Raw genomic sequence first — 13,375 nt, 5'->3', positions numbered from 1 at the left:
AGGGGTCCATGGTCTCTGGGACAGGAGGGGGTCCACAGTCTCTGGGACAGAGGGGGTCCACGGTCTCTGGGACAGGGAGGGGGTTCCACAGTCTCAGGGATGGGGGAGTCCCTGTCTCAGAGACCATTATTTTTGGGGTTGCAAGCTGAAAAGTTTGGGACCCCCTGAAGTAGTGACATACAAACTAAACTGAAATATAACATTTAGTAAATGTACTTAAAGTTACCTCACACAACTGTGTTTGTAAGCTAGTTCTGTTTTTTTTTTGTTTTTTTTACACAACTACACTTTGACATCAGGATCAGGAGTAGTTACATTTACGAGCAGTACCTGAAAGCAACACCGCCCACACTCCTTCGGCGCCGCCGCGAATGCCACGTCAAACGTGACGTAACAGGAGGTGTAGTCCGGGTGGGAGGTGTCATAACCAGGACGAGCAACCCCGCAGACGTCGGCAGGCATTGACTTTAGGTTATTAAGAGAAGAGGGACACTTGTCAGAGGTAAGATTTGAATAAGTCATTTAACATTTTGTTGTGATTGTGCAGAGTTGAATCCGCCGTGAGCCGCTCTCTGCTCGGCTCTGCTGTCACCGTCATCATTCTGCTCATGCTGAGCACAGCCGCTAAAAACAATGATTTGAACTGAGTGTGCACAGGGAACACGTTTAATGTGAATTATAGAGGTTAGTATGAGCTGCGTTTAACAGCGTCTCTGCTACCACGTAATGCAGGCTCTGTGAGATAAAAACATCTTCACTTAAAGTCCCGACTGAAGACTAAACCTTCTGGGAACCAAGAATCTGAAAGTATGAGTATTCGTGTGACTCCTGTGATGTGTTAATGTGTTGTGATGATTTCCTGGTCCAGCGAGCTGCTCATTGAGGGTGTGAGTTCAAATTAAATTCATCACACATTCCAGAAGTACCTTCCAGCAGGGTTTGCCTTCAGCTCCAGTACAAGAGGCAAATGTCATGCTGGGTGTTTTATCATGTGATCACTGGTTATGCTGGTTTTACAAGAAGTTAAAAATACTCTTCTCCAGAAACCAAACCAAAATGTACAAGTCATCCCCGGTTATCCTGTGTGTTTCAGGGTGGCAGATTTCATAAAAAAGCACTGCTGATCATGGACCCGAGTACCAGCGGACTCTCCCAGAAGTTGGCCAAAGCCGGCCAACCTCACCTCCTGCAGTTCTGGACCGAGCTGAGCCCGGAGGAGCAGGGCGACCTCGTCCAGGAGCTGCAGGTCATGGACTTTCAGGAGATCAATGGATTCTTCAAAAGTGCCATGGAGACGTCCGGCAGCAGCAAGCAGGAGAAGATGGACGCCCGTATGGAGCCGGTGCCCAGGGAGGTGCTCGGGAGTGTGACGAGGGACAGGGAGAGTCTTAAAGACTGGGAGCTGGAAGGTGAGCTCACTCAAACTGTTTACATGATCATCATCCAGAGAAGGAAGAGGACATTTAACATTTCCAAGTTCAAACAGTAGCAGAACACCTGTGAGCTAATACACATACTTAGGTGAGCCCTGCCCAGTTAAACCTGGAGTGATACTGATACACCTATAAGTGGTGTAGTTGACTCACGCTGAAATACAAAGTGATGACTCACAGTTGATGAGAGAGAGGAACATAGAGGATGAAACTCTGTGGTGATCTTTGAGGCTGACGCACAAACATTACATTCACATTAAGTCTGTATGAAGTCGCCAATCAGGACGGCCCCATCAGAAACTTAAAAAAAAGAAACCCTGCCCAGTCTCTGCGTAGGTCTCACGTCTGAGGAAACCAGCTTGCTGATGATGATTCTTTGCGCAACGTTCCTCGCAGTGGGAGTCTGAACGTTTAGGAGTGTCTTGAGGTCATCCTGGGGGAGAACGAAAACATCTGGTTCTGATTTGTTCCTGACGTAAATACTGTCCGCCAAGACCCTCATTCATTCATTGTGTGTGTGTGTGTGTGTGTGTGTGTGTGTGTGTGTGTGTGTGTGTGTGTGTGTGTGTGTGTGTGTGTGTGTGTGTGTCCAGGAAGACAAGTCGTAAAGCACTGGGCGTTGGTTTAATGTCATTTATCAGAGACAATGTGAAAGCATTGTCAGCATGTTGAATTTTAGACTCACAGCTCTCAAACTATTTTAAACTCCTGATGGACTACGGTGATGATTCAACGTGCACGCTCTGCATCACGCCGAGGTTCATCACTCATTTTAAACCCCTCACTCATCAATGTTTGTTGTTGTCATCACGTCTGCTTCCTCCTGACCTCTTGACCTCCATCAGTCAGAAGAGAACAGGAACTCTTCAGTGTCAGGACCGTTTCTTACCGCCTCTTCTAAAAATCAGAACTGACCTGAAGGAATTACAGAAAGAGCTGAGTCTTAACGCGCTGCTCTCATTGGATGCTTTTAAGGCGGACTCTTCCATTATTTCACTTTTGAAAATTAAGAAATTGTTGGGCTTTCCTGTAGAATGAAGGTTAGGACATCAAGTGAAGCACAGAAACAGGAAGTGGTTAGGGATCCCAAACTGAAGTCAAACAGCTCAAAGGAACGGTAACAAAGGTCAATGTGTGATGTCATAAGGTCAATGTGTGATGTCATAAGGTCAATGTGTGTTGTCATAAGGTCAATGTGTGATGTCATAAGGTCAATGTGTGATGTCATAAGGTCAATGTGTGATGTCATAAGGTCAATGTGTGATGTCATAAGGTGGATATTACTTTGGACTCAGCTGAGCTGTCTGAGAGTTTGTTAAAGTGAAATGAGACATTCAAAGATGCAGCAGTGTCCTTCTTTTACATCACTGAGACTACAGGGAGACACTGAGGACCACTATCTACGGAGAGCCTGAAGGGACAAAATAACATGTAGCTCGTTTCTGCTGACGGGTTCTGTTTATGATCTATGATCTCCTTTAATGAGAACTCTTCTTGGTCTTTTCCTCCTGTAGGTCTGCGCTGCATCTCTCAGAGCAAAGTTGCCGTGCTGCTGCTGGCTGGAGGCCAGGGGACCAGACTGGGGGTCTCGTACCCCAAAGGCATGTACGACGTGGGGTTGCCGTCCCACAAGACCCTCTTCCAGATCCAGGCTGAGCGCATACTGAAGCTGCAGCAGCTGGCTGAGCAGAAGCACAAAGTCAAGTGCTGCATTCCCTGGTAAGACAGCAGGATGTGATGGTGATGTGATGAGAGTGTGCCGGTTCGGTTAAAGTGCAGAAACAAGGACACGTCTTCCTGCACAGCCCCCCCCCCCCCCCCCCCCCCCCCTCAGTCTGTTTTCTATTCAGAACGAAAGCTGCCCTAGTTGTGTTTGATGATGATGACTAAGTGGGTCAAATCTCTGCCAGCATCAAAAGAAACTCAGTGAAGGAAGTTAAAAAAGGATTAGTTCCCTGTGGACCGGATCCAAGGACAGTTTGAAAACTTAATGATGCAGATAGCAGGAAGGCAGTGGAGCTCATATAACACATAGGACACATCATCAGCAGCTCTGGTTCTATAAGGAAGTCGTTCACTTTTATTGTTTGTCATGGACTAAAGTTCTCTCGCTGATTTGCACGTCTCGTCTCCTCGACTATAAACATAAACAACGTCTTGCTTATGTTGTATATTCCCTGTTCCATCTTAAATGTCTGAAATCTGTGATATAGATTTGTCCATGTATGACACTGTCTTGTTTGGATTGTTTTTAAATCCCATGTGATCTTTTAATTTGAACATTTAAGTCCCTGATGTCATGTGTATGTTTCTTTGTCCTGTTTGTTCAAAAATGTAATAAAAAAGATATATAAAAAAAACAAACATAAACAACATCTATCATCAGCTACCTGGTGTGTTCCTGTTACATAAATAAAAGCAGCATGTAGATGACATCACTCTCAGGCTGCTTCTGTGTTGCCTTCAGGTACATCATGACCAGCGGCAGGACGATGCAGTCCACAAAGGACTTCTTCTCAAAACACAACTTCTTTGGCCTGGGCAAGGACAACGTGGTCTTCTTCCAGCAGGGCATGCTCCCCGCCATGGACTACCAAGGAAAGATCATCCTGGAGAACAAAGGGAAGCTCGCCATGGCCCCCGGTAAGCCCCCTCCCTCACTGAACCACATGTAACATCTGGATGGTGAAGTGTTTTCTATAAGTGTGTGTGTGTCTGTGTTTCAGATGGAAACGGGGGTCTCTACAGAGCCTTGGGGCACCAGGGCATCATGGGGGACATGGAGCGGAGGGGCGTTGAATCCATCCACGTGTACTGTGTGGATAACATCCTGGTCAAAGTGGCCGACCCCGCCTTCGTTGGTTTCTGTGTGCAGAAGGGAGCGGACTGTGGAGCCAAGGTTGGTCACTCGTTCTGCTCTCTATGTCTTTATGTTTGTTTTCTGCGTTCAGGGTATTTTCAAGGATGTGAAGTAGGAGCCCGACCGCTACGGGATGTTTGAGGCCGATATCTGTCTACTTTCTCTTGTGAATCTTTAGAGATAGACAAACACTCAGTTATAGCGATCCATCAAACACTTTGTGAAACAGATTTATAAAGACGACATGATTTATTGTTACAGTTGAAGAAAAAGCTTTCATTGGTCAGAATAACAACAGTGCTCTGAAACACTAAACCTGACTTAGAAATGGATTAAAGTTACATCGGCACATAGTAAAGTGGTCACATGATGTGCTAATATCGGCCTGCTGATTAATCGGTCAGGCTTTGAGGTCGAGGTCGAACTTCAGCAGGGTACCGGACTTCTGGGCCTCATGTGAGTTCCCCCTAAGAGGAATCAGCTGTTATGTCATGATGATGTCACCCTCTCTTTCTTTACCCAGCGTCCAATAATCTCTCTTGTTTGCACGGCGGGGATATGACTAGCTGTTGTTATCATGTCCCGCTGATAAGGTGCTTTGATAAACTCGTTCTTCATGAATCTGCTCCTGCAAACATGATAAACTCTCTTACCTTTCACCCGAGCAGGAAGTCAAAACATCAAGATAAGGTTTCACTGATTAAAGACAAATAATCAGAGAAAGTCCACGCCCTCCCTCGCTCGCTCCCTCGCTCCTCGTCCCTCTAGAGGGAGTTATAGGAAACATTTCAGACACACCTCGCTCAGCAGAGCCATCAACTCAAATGCCACAGCAATGCATGATGGGATATATTGCAGTGAACATCGGCTGTACTCTACTTTTCCCAGTGCATTGTGGGATATAGTGAGTTCTCTACACAGGGTATGATGTCACTCAGACTTCAGACACCACCACAGAATGGCATGTTCACGTTGAAGCGAGCGGCGAGAGATTTCAGACGGACTGGAACGTTTTCAAAGAATCAAAACGTCTCCTCCTTCACGCGTACGCCTGACACGACTCTGTAAGACGAAACATGGAGCCGACTGTTGTGCCGCCCACTGAGGCTCTGCTGCGTTTCTTTTGACCGTATACTAGTGTTGTAGTCAAGACCAAACTAACTGAGACCAGAGTGCTGCGAGATCGATAAATGAATCATAAATATCACAGATAAATCATCATCTTGTGTTTAGGGGGCGTGTCACTAACTTAGACTGTAACACCGGGAAGGTTGCAGCCATAACCAAGGAGATAAAAATCAAACTACAAATGAATCAAAGTTATTTGTTCTTTTAGAAAGAGACGTTTTCCTTCTGATCTCAGTAATGAGGAAAAATAGCTGATCAGTGGTGGTCTTGATTTAAAAGCCGCCCAGTCTGAGACCGGGACAATAATAATAATAATAATAATAATAATAATAATAATAATAATAATAATGAAGTTTATTTATAAAGCACTTATCAAAACCAACGTCACAAAGTGCTTTACAGAAAAAAGAAAAATCCCAACGGTCAAATAAACAACAATAAAATCCTATTAAAAAAGCATGAAAAATAAAACAACAGTGCAGCAATCATCCAATTAACAGAGAAAAGAGAAACAACCGAGACAAAGATTGGCTAAAGTTAACAGTAAAATAAATAAAACATGATGGATGAAACAAGGATTATAAGAAGGCCTTATGATAAAAATGTGTTTTTAAAAGAAGATACTGATGTAGCTCATCTGAGATCCTCGGGCAGGTCGTTCCACAGCCGAGGAGCACGAGCTACAAATGCTCTGTCTCCTTTAAGACTGAGTAAGAGTGTGTAGATTCTGAGACCTTTAAAAAGTGGTCTGAAGACCAGCACAGATCACAAGTCAAGCGGTGGTAGATTCAGTTTTTCTGTCATCAGCAGGTTTTTTACAGTTACAAACAGAAAGAAAGATGAGGTGGCTGTTGAACATTAACATGTTCTGAAGATGAACTCCTTAAAGGGGGGGGGGGGGGGTGCAGGATTATAGTCTTCAACAGGTGTGGTTAGTTTGTCTAACAACCTTTCACTCCTCACCACTGGGGGGAGACACAGGCCTCTTTGCCGTCTCCTGATGTTCTACTTGAGCACTTGAATTGATTACAGCTTCAGGAGATGTGAGAGCAGCGCTGAGAGTTTCTTTAACTGCTCGCCGTCGTCGTGGTCATCTCAGATAATGTGAAGATGTCCGCTCTCTCCTTCTTCTTCTTCTGTGGACAGAGCGTACTTTCAGGAAACGGGCCTTGATGTAAAGGTTCATCAGGTGAATCAGTTCTGTCCTTGGTTTAGAAACAGGACAGATATTATTGGACATTTCCTACCTGGAAATATCATCAGCAAGAGTTATTGATGCACAATCAAACACAATGTTGTTATGGACAGATTTAATATAGAACTTCTTCTTCTAACTGAATAAGGATGTTATGTCTGTGTTCATTATGTCTGGGGGGGGTTAGAGGGATAGCTGGGTTTTAACATTGATTAAATTTGCTAGGCTGTTGTACTGCCTGTAATATGATGTTGTTTCAATAAAAAATGAATGAGGAAAAAAAAAAAAGAAACAGGACAGAGAGTCAGAGAAAGATAGAGAGGTAGTGATGCAGGAAAAGAGCCACAGGTCGGGTTCGAACTCGGGGGTCATGCAGGGCTTTGTGAGTTCCAGGATTTTACTGGAAGCTAATGAAGGGAGGCTAACGTGGGAGTGTCGTCTGGTTCGGGTGAATAATCTGGCAGCTGCATTTTGGACGCACTGTAAACGTTTTAGTGGTGATTGGCTGAGGCGTGCAGAGAGAGAGTAATCTGGAGGGGAGAAGTGTTGATAGTTAAAGATCTGGAGAGGAGGAGGAGCTTTGTTTCTGATGTTTCTGAGCTCCGACCCCCTTCTCTCTGTGTGACGTGAAGAGTTTCTGTGGTGAAGCAGAGAGTCCCACCCTCCCCTCATAAATCTCTGAGCTGAGCTTCAGTTCATGTGGCTTCTCCCCCCCCCCCCCCCCCCCCCTCGCCCCACCCTGTCCACAAACCCCCTCATCAGGACGCTCTGTGATTAGCAGGAAACAGATGGGGAGAGACTTTAACTCACTGACTGTAAAACGAAGAAGAATACACATCAGAGAGTCTGAAATGTAAAGTCCTATTGATAAAAGTACCTCAACTTTGAAACATATTTAACGCCTTCCTCTGCAGTTAAATATACTGCCTCACAACCTCATCTCCATCTCACACATCTATTCTTAGCATTTAGCATCATTAAAGCTAAAGCTTGAAGCTCTCTCGTCTTGGTAGCTTGAGTTTCCGTTTCCGCCCTTCACTGAGTAGAGAACTCTTGTGACTTTTGTTTCCAGGTGGTGGAGAAAACCAATCCAACAGAGGCAGTGGGTGTGGTCTGCAAGGTGGATGGGCGTTACCAGGTGGTGGAGTACAGCGAGATCACCCTGGCAACCGCCGAGAAGCGCAGCAGCGACGGCCGACTGATGTTCAACGCAGGAAACGTGGCCAACCACTTCTTCAGCTTCTCTTTCCTGAAAGACGTCGTAGAGTAAGTCGTTTAAACCGATGGAGCAGCTCTACTTTAGGAGAAGTCTGTGTTTTATTTTGAAGGAACAAGCTGCTGACTCTGTCTTTATTTTAGGAGAAGTCTGTCTTTTATTTTGAAGGAACAAGCTGCTGACTCTATCTTTACTTTAGGAGAAGTCTGTCTTTTATTTTGAAGGAACAAGCTGCTGACTCTGTCTTTACTTTAGGAGAAGTCTGTCTTTTATTTTGAAGGAACAAGCTGCTGACTCTGGTTTTCAAAATGTGCAAATTTAGTCTTTTCACTCTCAGAGCCTAACCCCTCCTTCTGGTTGTGAACCAATGCTTTAAATGTAGAAGGATGAACCTGCGTCCTAACTTCTTCTTCTTCCTGTTTCTCCATCAGGAAGTACGAGCCGCAGCTGCAGCACCACGTGGCCCAGAAGAAGATCCCGTATGTGGACGCACAGGGTCAACTCGTCAAACCGGACAAACCAAACGGAATCAAAATGGAAAAGTTTGTCTTTGACATCTTCCAGTTCGCCAAGTGAGTTTCAGTGTGTTGTTGTATTTTCTTTTCAAAGGGGGCGCAGACTGAAAGACGTTCAAGTCTAGAGAATATCAGAAGCTCCCTTTTGAGAGGCGACTGCATTGCATATATTCCTCTGGCAGGCCTCGGGTCTGGAGTTTGAGTGGTCCTTGATCCGTCCCTCCTTTTTTTGAACCAAACCTATTTTTCCATACCCAATCCCTCTGCACCAGCTCCGGTCCTGCTCCTGCTCCGAGGTCTGGTCCAGCAGCAGAGCCTGCCAAGCCCTCTTTGCAGGAGGACGGAGGTTTATGAGCTCTCATTCCACCTCCTCCTCCAGTGTGTCATGACATCAGCTTTGAGTCATGCCACCGCTAATAGAACTTTACATCTAATGAAAGGATTCCTGTGAAAAAGATGAAGGATGGAAAAATACTGCAGACGGGATGCAGCTCCTCGTGGTTAGTTTGCAAAGACTTCACAGTGAAATGGACGAGAAATAGATGATGTTGCCCGGTTGGTGGATTCCAGTCGTGGAGTTGGCAGCTTCAGCAGAAAGTCTTTCTCCTTTTTCTTAGTCACGTTTGTTCAACTTTATTTATTTGCTCCGTGTATGTAATGTAGAGATTCTGACTTCTCTCTACAATGTTTAGAATTTAGACTGCAGTACCCATTTTAAACACTAGGGGTCAGAGTTACATACCGCTCCTTTAAAAGAATGGATACGCTGCTCCAAAATGAAGTCTGATCAGAATTTGATCCAATCAGAGACTCTAAAAAAATAGCAGTTAGTTAGCCTGGTGTGCAGCTCTCATAGGAACAAAGGGGTTGAAATGAGTTCACAGCAGGAAGGAGTGAAGCCCTGTTCCTCGTAAACCGTTTTATTCATTGACCTTTTTAGTGTCAGCTCGAGGTCTAAACAATGTTGGACTTTGATTTAACGAGGGTGCTTTTTACACGGTGCTTCATTTCAGGAACATTTTAGCCGCCATCCTAAGTCTGACCAGCATGACTACTGGCTGCTGAGTTTCCACTGATGCAATAGGTGCAGCAGAGAATCAGCAAAGTCCTCTTAGCATGTAAAGTCCTTGAGTCATAGCGGATGGAGATCTCTGTGGACGTACAGACGTCTCAGTCAGATGTAAAGGTCAGGATCTGATCTCACTGTACTGATCTTATCTCATACCGGGTCAAGCTCAGGGTCACAGCCTCTTTACAGATTAGCGTGACCTCTGCTCTCCACTTACAGTAGCTAACTCCCTGATCCTGACAGCAGTCACAGCTGCACTGATAGTGTAGGCCGTTACCGCGACAACCAAGGTCAATCAGTGCTGTCTCCCCTCATATCTGGCCTGTTCGGCAGACTTGGTGTCTGCTCTCTTTTATCTGAACCTAATCTTAGTATGCCCATATATGGTCGAGCGACACGCCCCTGACTTTAGCATCATCTTTAGGATGAATAAAAAGCCTTCGATTAGCAGGACACTGAATCATGTGTGCTGTCATTTATTAAACAAAATCAACCTTAGCCATCTGAGTCTCCTGAATCTTTCTTGTGTGAAGTCAAGTATCATGACTTTGGTGCCTGTGGCTCAGTGGTCGAGACGGGTCATCTCTCGACTGGAAGGTCGGGGGTTCAATCCCCAGCTCCTGCAGCAACATGTTCCGATGTGTCCTCGGGCAAGACACTTAACCCCAAGTTCCTCCAGCTGCTCCGTCCACAGCGTGAATGTGAATGAATTAGGGCCTGACCGATATGAGATTTTCGGGGGCCGATACAGATGCCGATATCAAACATGTCCACTCAGCAGTTTTATTCCTGAGAGGAAGTGATGTCTACATCATCCTAGTTAGCTCTGCTGCCTGCCATTGCCCGCTTGCTACTAGCAGTGATGTGACGTTCAGGGTAGGGCTCGACCGATATGGGAAAAATAAGAGACCGATATACTGGGTGATAATATCGGTTTATGTTTAGGAGGAACCCTAACCCTTAGGAGGAGATTCCTGAATAGCATTCAAAAAGCTGACCATGTCTACCCTTTGGTGTGTGTGTGCTGATGTGCTGCTGTGTGTGTCCAACAGAAAGTTTGTTGTGTACGAGGTGCTGCGGGAGGACGAGTTCTCCCCTCTGAAGAACGCAGACAGTCAGGAAGGAAAGGACACGCCCACCACGGCCAGACACACCCTCATGTCTCTCCACCACCGCTGGGTGCTCAACGCCGGGGGCCACTTCATCGACGAGAACGGCAGACGTGTGCCCGCCATCCCCAGGTCTGCTCACACACAGCATCATGCATGTCATGTGACAACACACACAAACTTCAATAGGGTTCTCCCTGTGGTCACTTCTGCCACGAACGCCACACAACATACATTCATCAGGCTTTTTTCTCTGTATTTAAGACGTGATATTCTTTAAGCCTCACACTCTCATATGTTGGTCATGCTTCTGTGTGTCTCGTGCAATGTTTCCAGAGACGGAGCAGCAGGCAGTGTCTCAGATGCTGGCACCAGAAAGTAATTATTATCCCCCTGCAGTACCCAGTGCATGGTGACGGGGTTTTTGGCTTCCTCTCCCTCTCGCTCAGACGTCTTCACACTCAATAGCGCTGATACTTGACGTCCTCTTTCCTTCTTATTCTTCACTGAAAACGAGAACACAGCTGTTCTTCTGTATTGTCAGTGGTGATGAAGGAAACGACAGCAAGGATCAGTTAAAAAAAATCCTCTTCAGATGATGTGCAGTCAAAATGAGCTGCTGATGGATCGTTTCCCTTTCCGATGGTTGCTACTAATACACATGATGTATTGCATGCTGGGTAATGGGCGACAGATACTCTTTCCTGGTGACACCTCTGCAACAAATGATGAACCTGCTGATTTGTGGGAGGGTTGATTCCAACCTTTTTGTTTTTTTAATTTAAAGTTAGCATGTGCTTTAATAGCATTCATGGTACCTGAGCACAGGCGTCATGAATGCTAACCCTTTTCTTAATCAGCTTTCTCTCCTGTCTCATGATACAGCTGTGCGGGCAGATGCTTTAGAAAACACCTAATCTACCTGATGTGTGATTAGTGATATCTGTAATGATTATCTTAAAGGTCACATATTCACCTCCTCCTCTTCAGTGTAAATAAGTCTCAGAGCTCCTCAAAACATGTGTGTGAAGTTTCTTGTTCTAAATCCACTCTGATCCTGTATTTGATCATGTCTATAAACCCCTCTATTTCAGCCCTGCTCAGAACAGGCTGTTTCTGTGTCTGTACCTTTAAATATGTAAATGAGCTGTGTCTGACCACGCCCCCTCTCTGGAAGGGCTTGGGTGTCTCGGGCTTTCTCGCTCCATGTCCTATTGTTTACGGCGAGAAGGCAGACTCAGAGGGCAGAACAAACACCTAGCTGTGGGAGTGTCACCCACCTGGGGGAGGGGCTACTGCCCTTTGTGATGTCATGAAGGGAAAATCTCCAAACGGCCTGTTTGAGCACACATTTTCTGAAAAGTGGAGCAGGCAGAAGACAGAGAGGATGGACTTTTCTCATTATTGGGGGGTTTGTAGACGGACTAGAGACACATGTTAAGAGTTAGAGGAACATGGTGAAGAGGATTTTGAATATGTGACCTTTAAAGGAATAATTGAATGGCTGCAATGTGTTGCAAAGTTTCTCCAGTTTCTCAGGAGCAATGAAAGGAGATGCTAGACAACATTACCCGTCATTCATGTGTTTTCTTCCAGAGAGGGATTGTTACAGGTCAGAGGGCTAATCACTGGTCATGTTTGGAAGCGCTGATTCTCTGCCTCTCTAATCACAAGCTGCAGTAGAAGAACAGCTGTGTCAGCGCCGGCGTACAGCTGCTTCTTTTCAACTTCCTCCCTCTTCCTTTTCATGAGACAATCACTCATTCTGTTTCTTCTCTTCTTTTTTTTTTAACTCATCCTCTTTGCATTTGTTCCTTTCCTACGCAGCCTGAAGGATGGAACAGACCTACCAATCAAATGTGAGATTTCCCCCCTGGTGTCCTACGGGGGAGAGGTACGGAGGAAAAGCCTTTATCAAATTAAAATACCAGATGTCGTTCAAAAACTAACCTGTCCACCCTCTAACGATGTCCTTTGCTGACTTTAAGGGCCTTGAAGAGTTGGTGAAAGGACGAGACTTTCATCCAACCCTGATGATCGATGAGAACGGCGTCCATGAGCTGGTGAAGAACGGAGTTTAGGGCGGTGAAGGAGAGAGAGAGAGACAGACAGACAGGGACAACCCAAAGACCGACCTCCCTTTGTCTCTCCACGTATGCAGGGAGATACTGTGATGTCATCGCTGTGCAATAGCAAATGTCATATGCATGTGTTCCTGAGCGAGGCTGTACGAGATGAATGAATGAGCACCATGTATCGTTTACGATCTTTTCTCTGCGTTGTATGTCAATGTCAGTTTGTCTTTGTGTTGAGGAGCACTTGAACACACTAAATGAAGGACGAAGTCTCCGTCACACTGACTGGATGAAGCAGTCGTCAGGTGCATCTATTTATTTTGCTTATGAGACTTATTTTTATATGTACTAATGGATGCTCAACAGGTGGAATGAACCATCTACACGTTTTATCTGATGATTTTTATACGACATTGGGCTGAGATGAAATAATCTGACATGTAATCTGAGTACATGGTACGGGCTCCGGGGGGTATTTATATACTTCTTACAATCATTGAAGAGAAGTTAGTGATTAAAGAAATGTCCTGAATACAAATCATTGAATGTGCTGCTATCTTGTGTGTGTGCGCCTGAGTAAACATGCTTTTAACTACACGTACATAAATGCAGGACATCAGCCTTCCTCATCCTGCTGTAGTTTGTAGCGTTGGTTGTGCACCTTGTGTCCTTAGAAATTATAATGCTACGTGTCCATGAGATGCAGTATGTATATAACAGCTTGGTGTAGAGTTGTCATGGTGATGAGACCGGATCAGCCCAGTTGAATAAGTGT

The 13,375-nt window shown here is 45.3% G+C and overlaps 1 protein-coding gene and 1 long non-coding RNA gene across 4 annotated transcripts in view; one reads left to right on the top strand and one right to left on the bottom strand.

Moving 5' to 3' along the window:
- The window catches only part of LOC132972055 (uncharacterized), a 105,390-nt gene extending 93,267 nt beyond the window's left edge, over window positions 1–12,123 (bottom strand). Inside the window, exon 1 of the long non-coding RNA XR_009672845.1 lies at window positions 12,008–12,123. This is a non-coding gene — a long non-coding RNA (uncharacterized LOC132972055). The remainder of the gene's footprint in view (window positions 1–12,007) is intronic.
- On the top strand, window positions 358–13,141 carry uap1 (UDP-N-acetylglucosamine pyrophosphorylase 1). 3 transcript variants are annotated; one of them, XM_061034885.1, is made up of 11 exons: window positions 358–502; window positions 1,094–1,409; window positions 2,948–3,152; window positions 3,901–4,076; window positions 4,160–4,332; window positions 7,689–7,882; window positions 8,264–8,404; window positions 10,469–10,657; window positions 10,862–10,903; window positions 12,353–12,419; window positions 12,514–13,141. In XM_061034885.1, the coding sequence occupies exons 2-11, from the start codon at window positions 1,127–1,129 to the stop codon at window positions 12,604–12,606; spliced, it is 1,563 nt and encodes a 520-aa protein (XP_060890868.1). In that variant the 5' UTR covers window positions 358–502; window positions 1,094–1,126; the 3' UTR covers window positions 12,607–13,141. The 3 variants fall into 3 exon arrangements, with proteins under 3 accessions (XP_060890868.1, XP_060890870.1, XP_060890869.1); XM_061034886.1 differs by lacking the exon at window positions 358–502 and adding an exon at window positions 525–684; XM_061034887.1 differs by lacking the exon at window positions 10,862–10,903.
- The last annotated feature ends 234 nt before the right edge of the window (window positions 13,142–13,375 follow it).

This window comes from Labrus mixtus, chromosome 3 (assembly GCF_963584025.1).
Source record: "Labrus mixtus chromosome 3, fLabMix1.1, whole genome shotgun sequence".
Classification (NCBI taxonomy): Eukaryota; Metazoa; Chordata; class Actinopteri; order Labriformes; family Labridae; genus Labrus; species Labrus mixtus.
The sequence above is the reverse complement of the archived record's forward strand: the minus strand, read 5'-3'. Positions and strand labels throughout refer to the sequence as shown.

Coding starts and splice junctions, on each gene's coding strand:
- uap1 (XM_061034885.1), top strand. CDS start 1,127: ATGGACCCGAGTACCAGCGGACTCTCCCAGAAGTTGGCCAAAGCCGGC. Junction 3,153..3,900: donor GTCAAGTGCTGCATTCCCTG/GTAAGACAGCAG, acceptor TGTTGCCTTCAG/GTACATCATGACCAGCGGCA. Junction 10,658..10,861: donor CGTGTGCCCGCCATCCCCAG/GTCTGCTCACAC, acceptor CAATGTTTCCAG/AGACGGAGCAGCAGGCAGTG.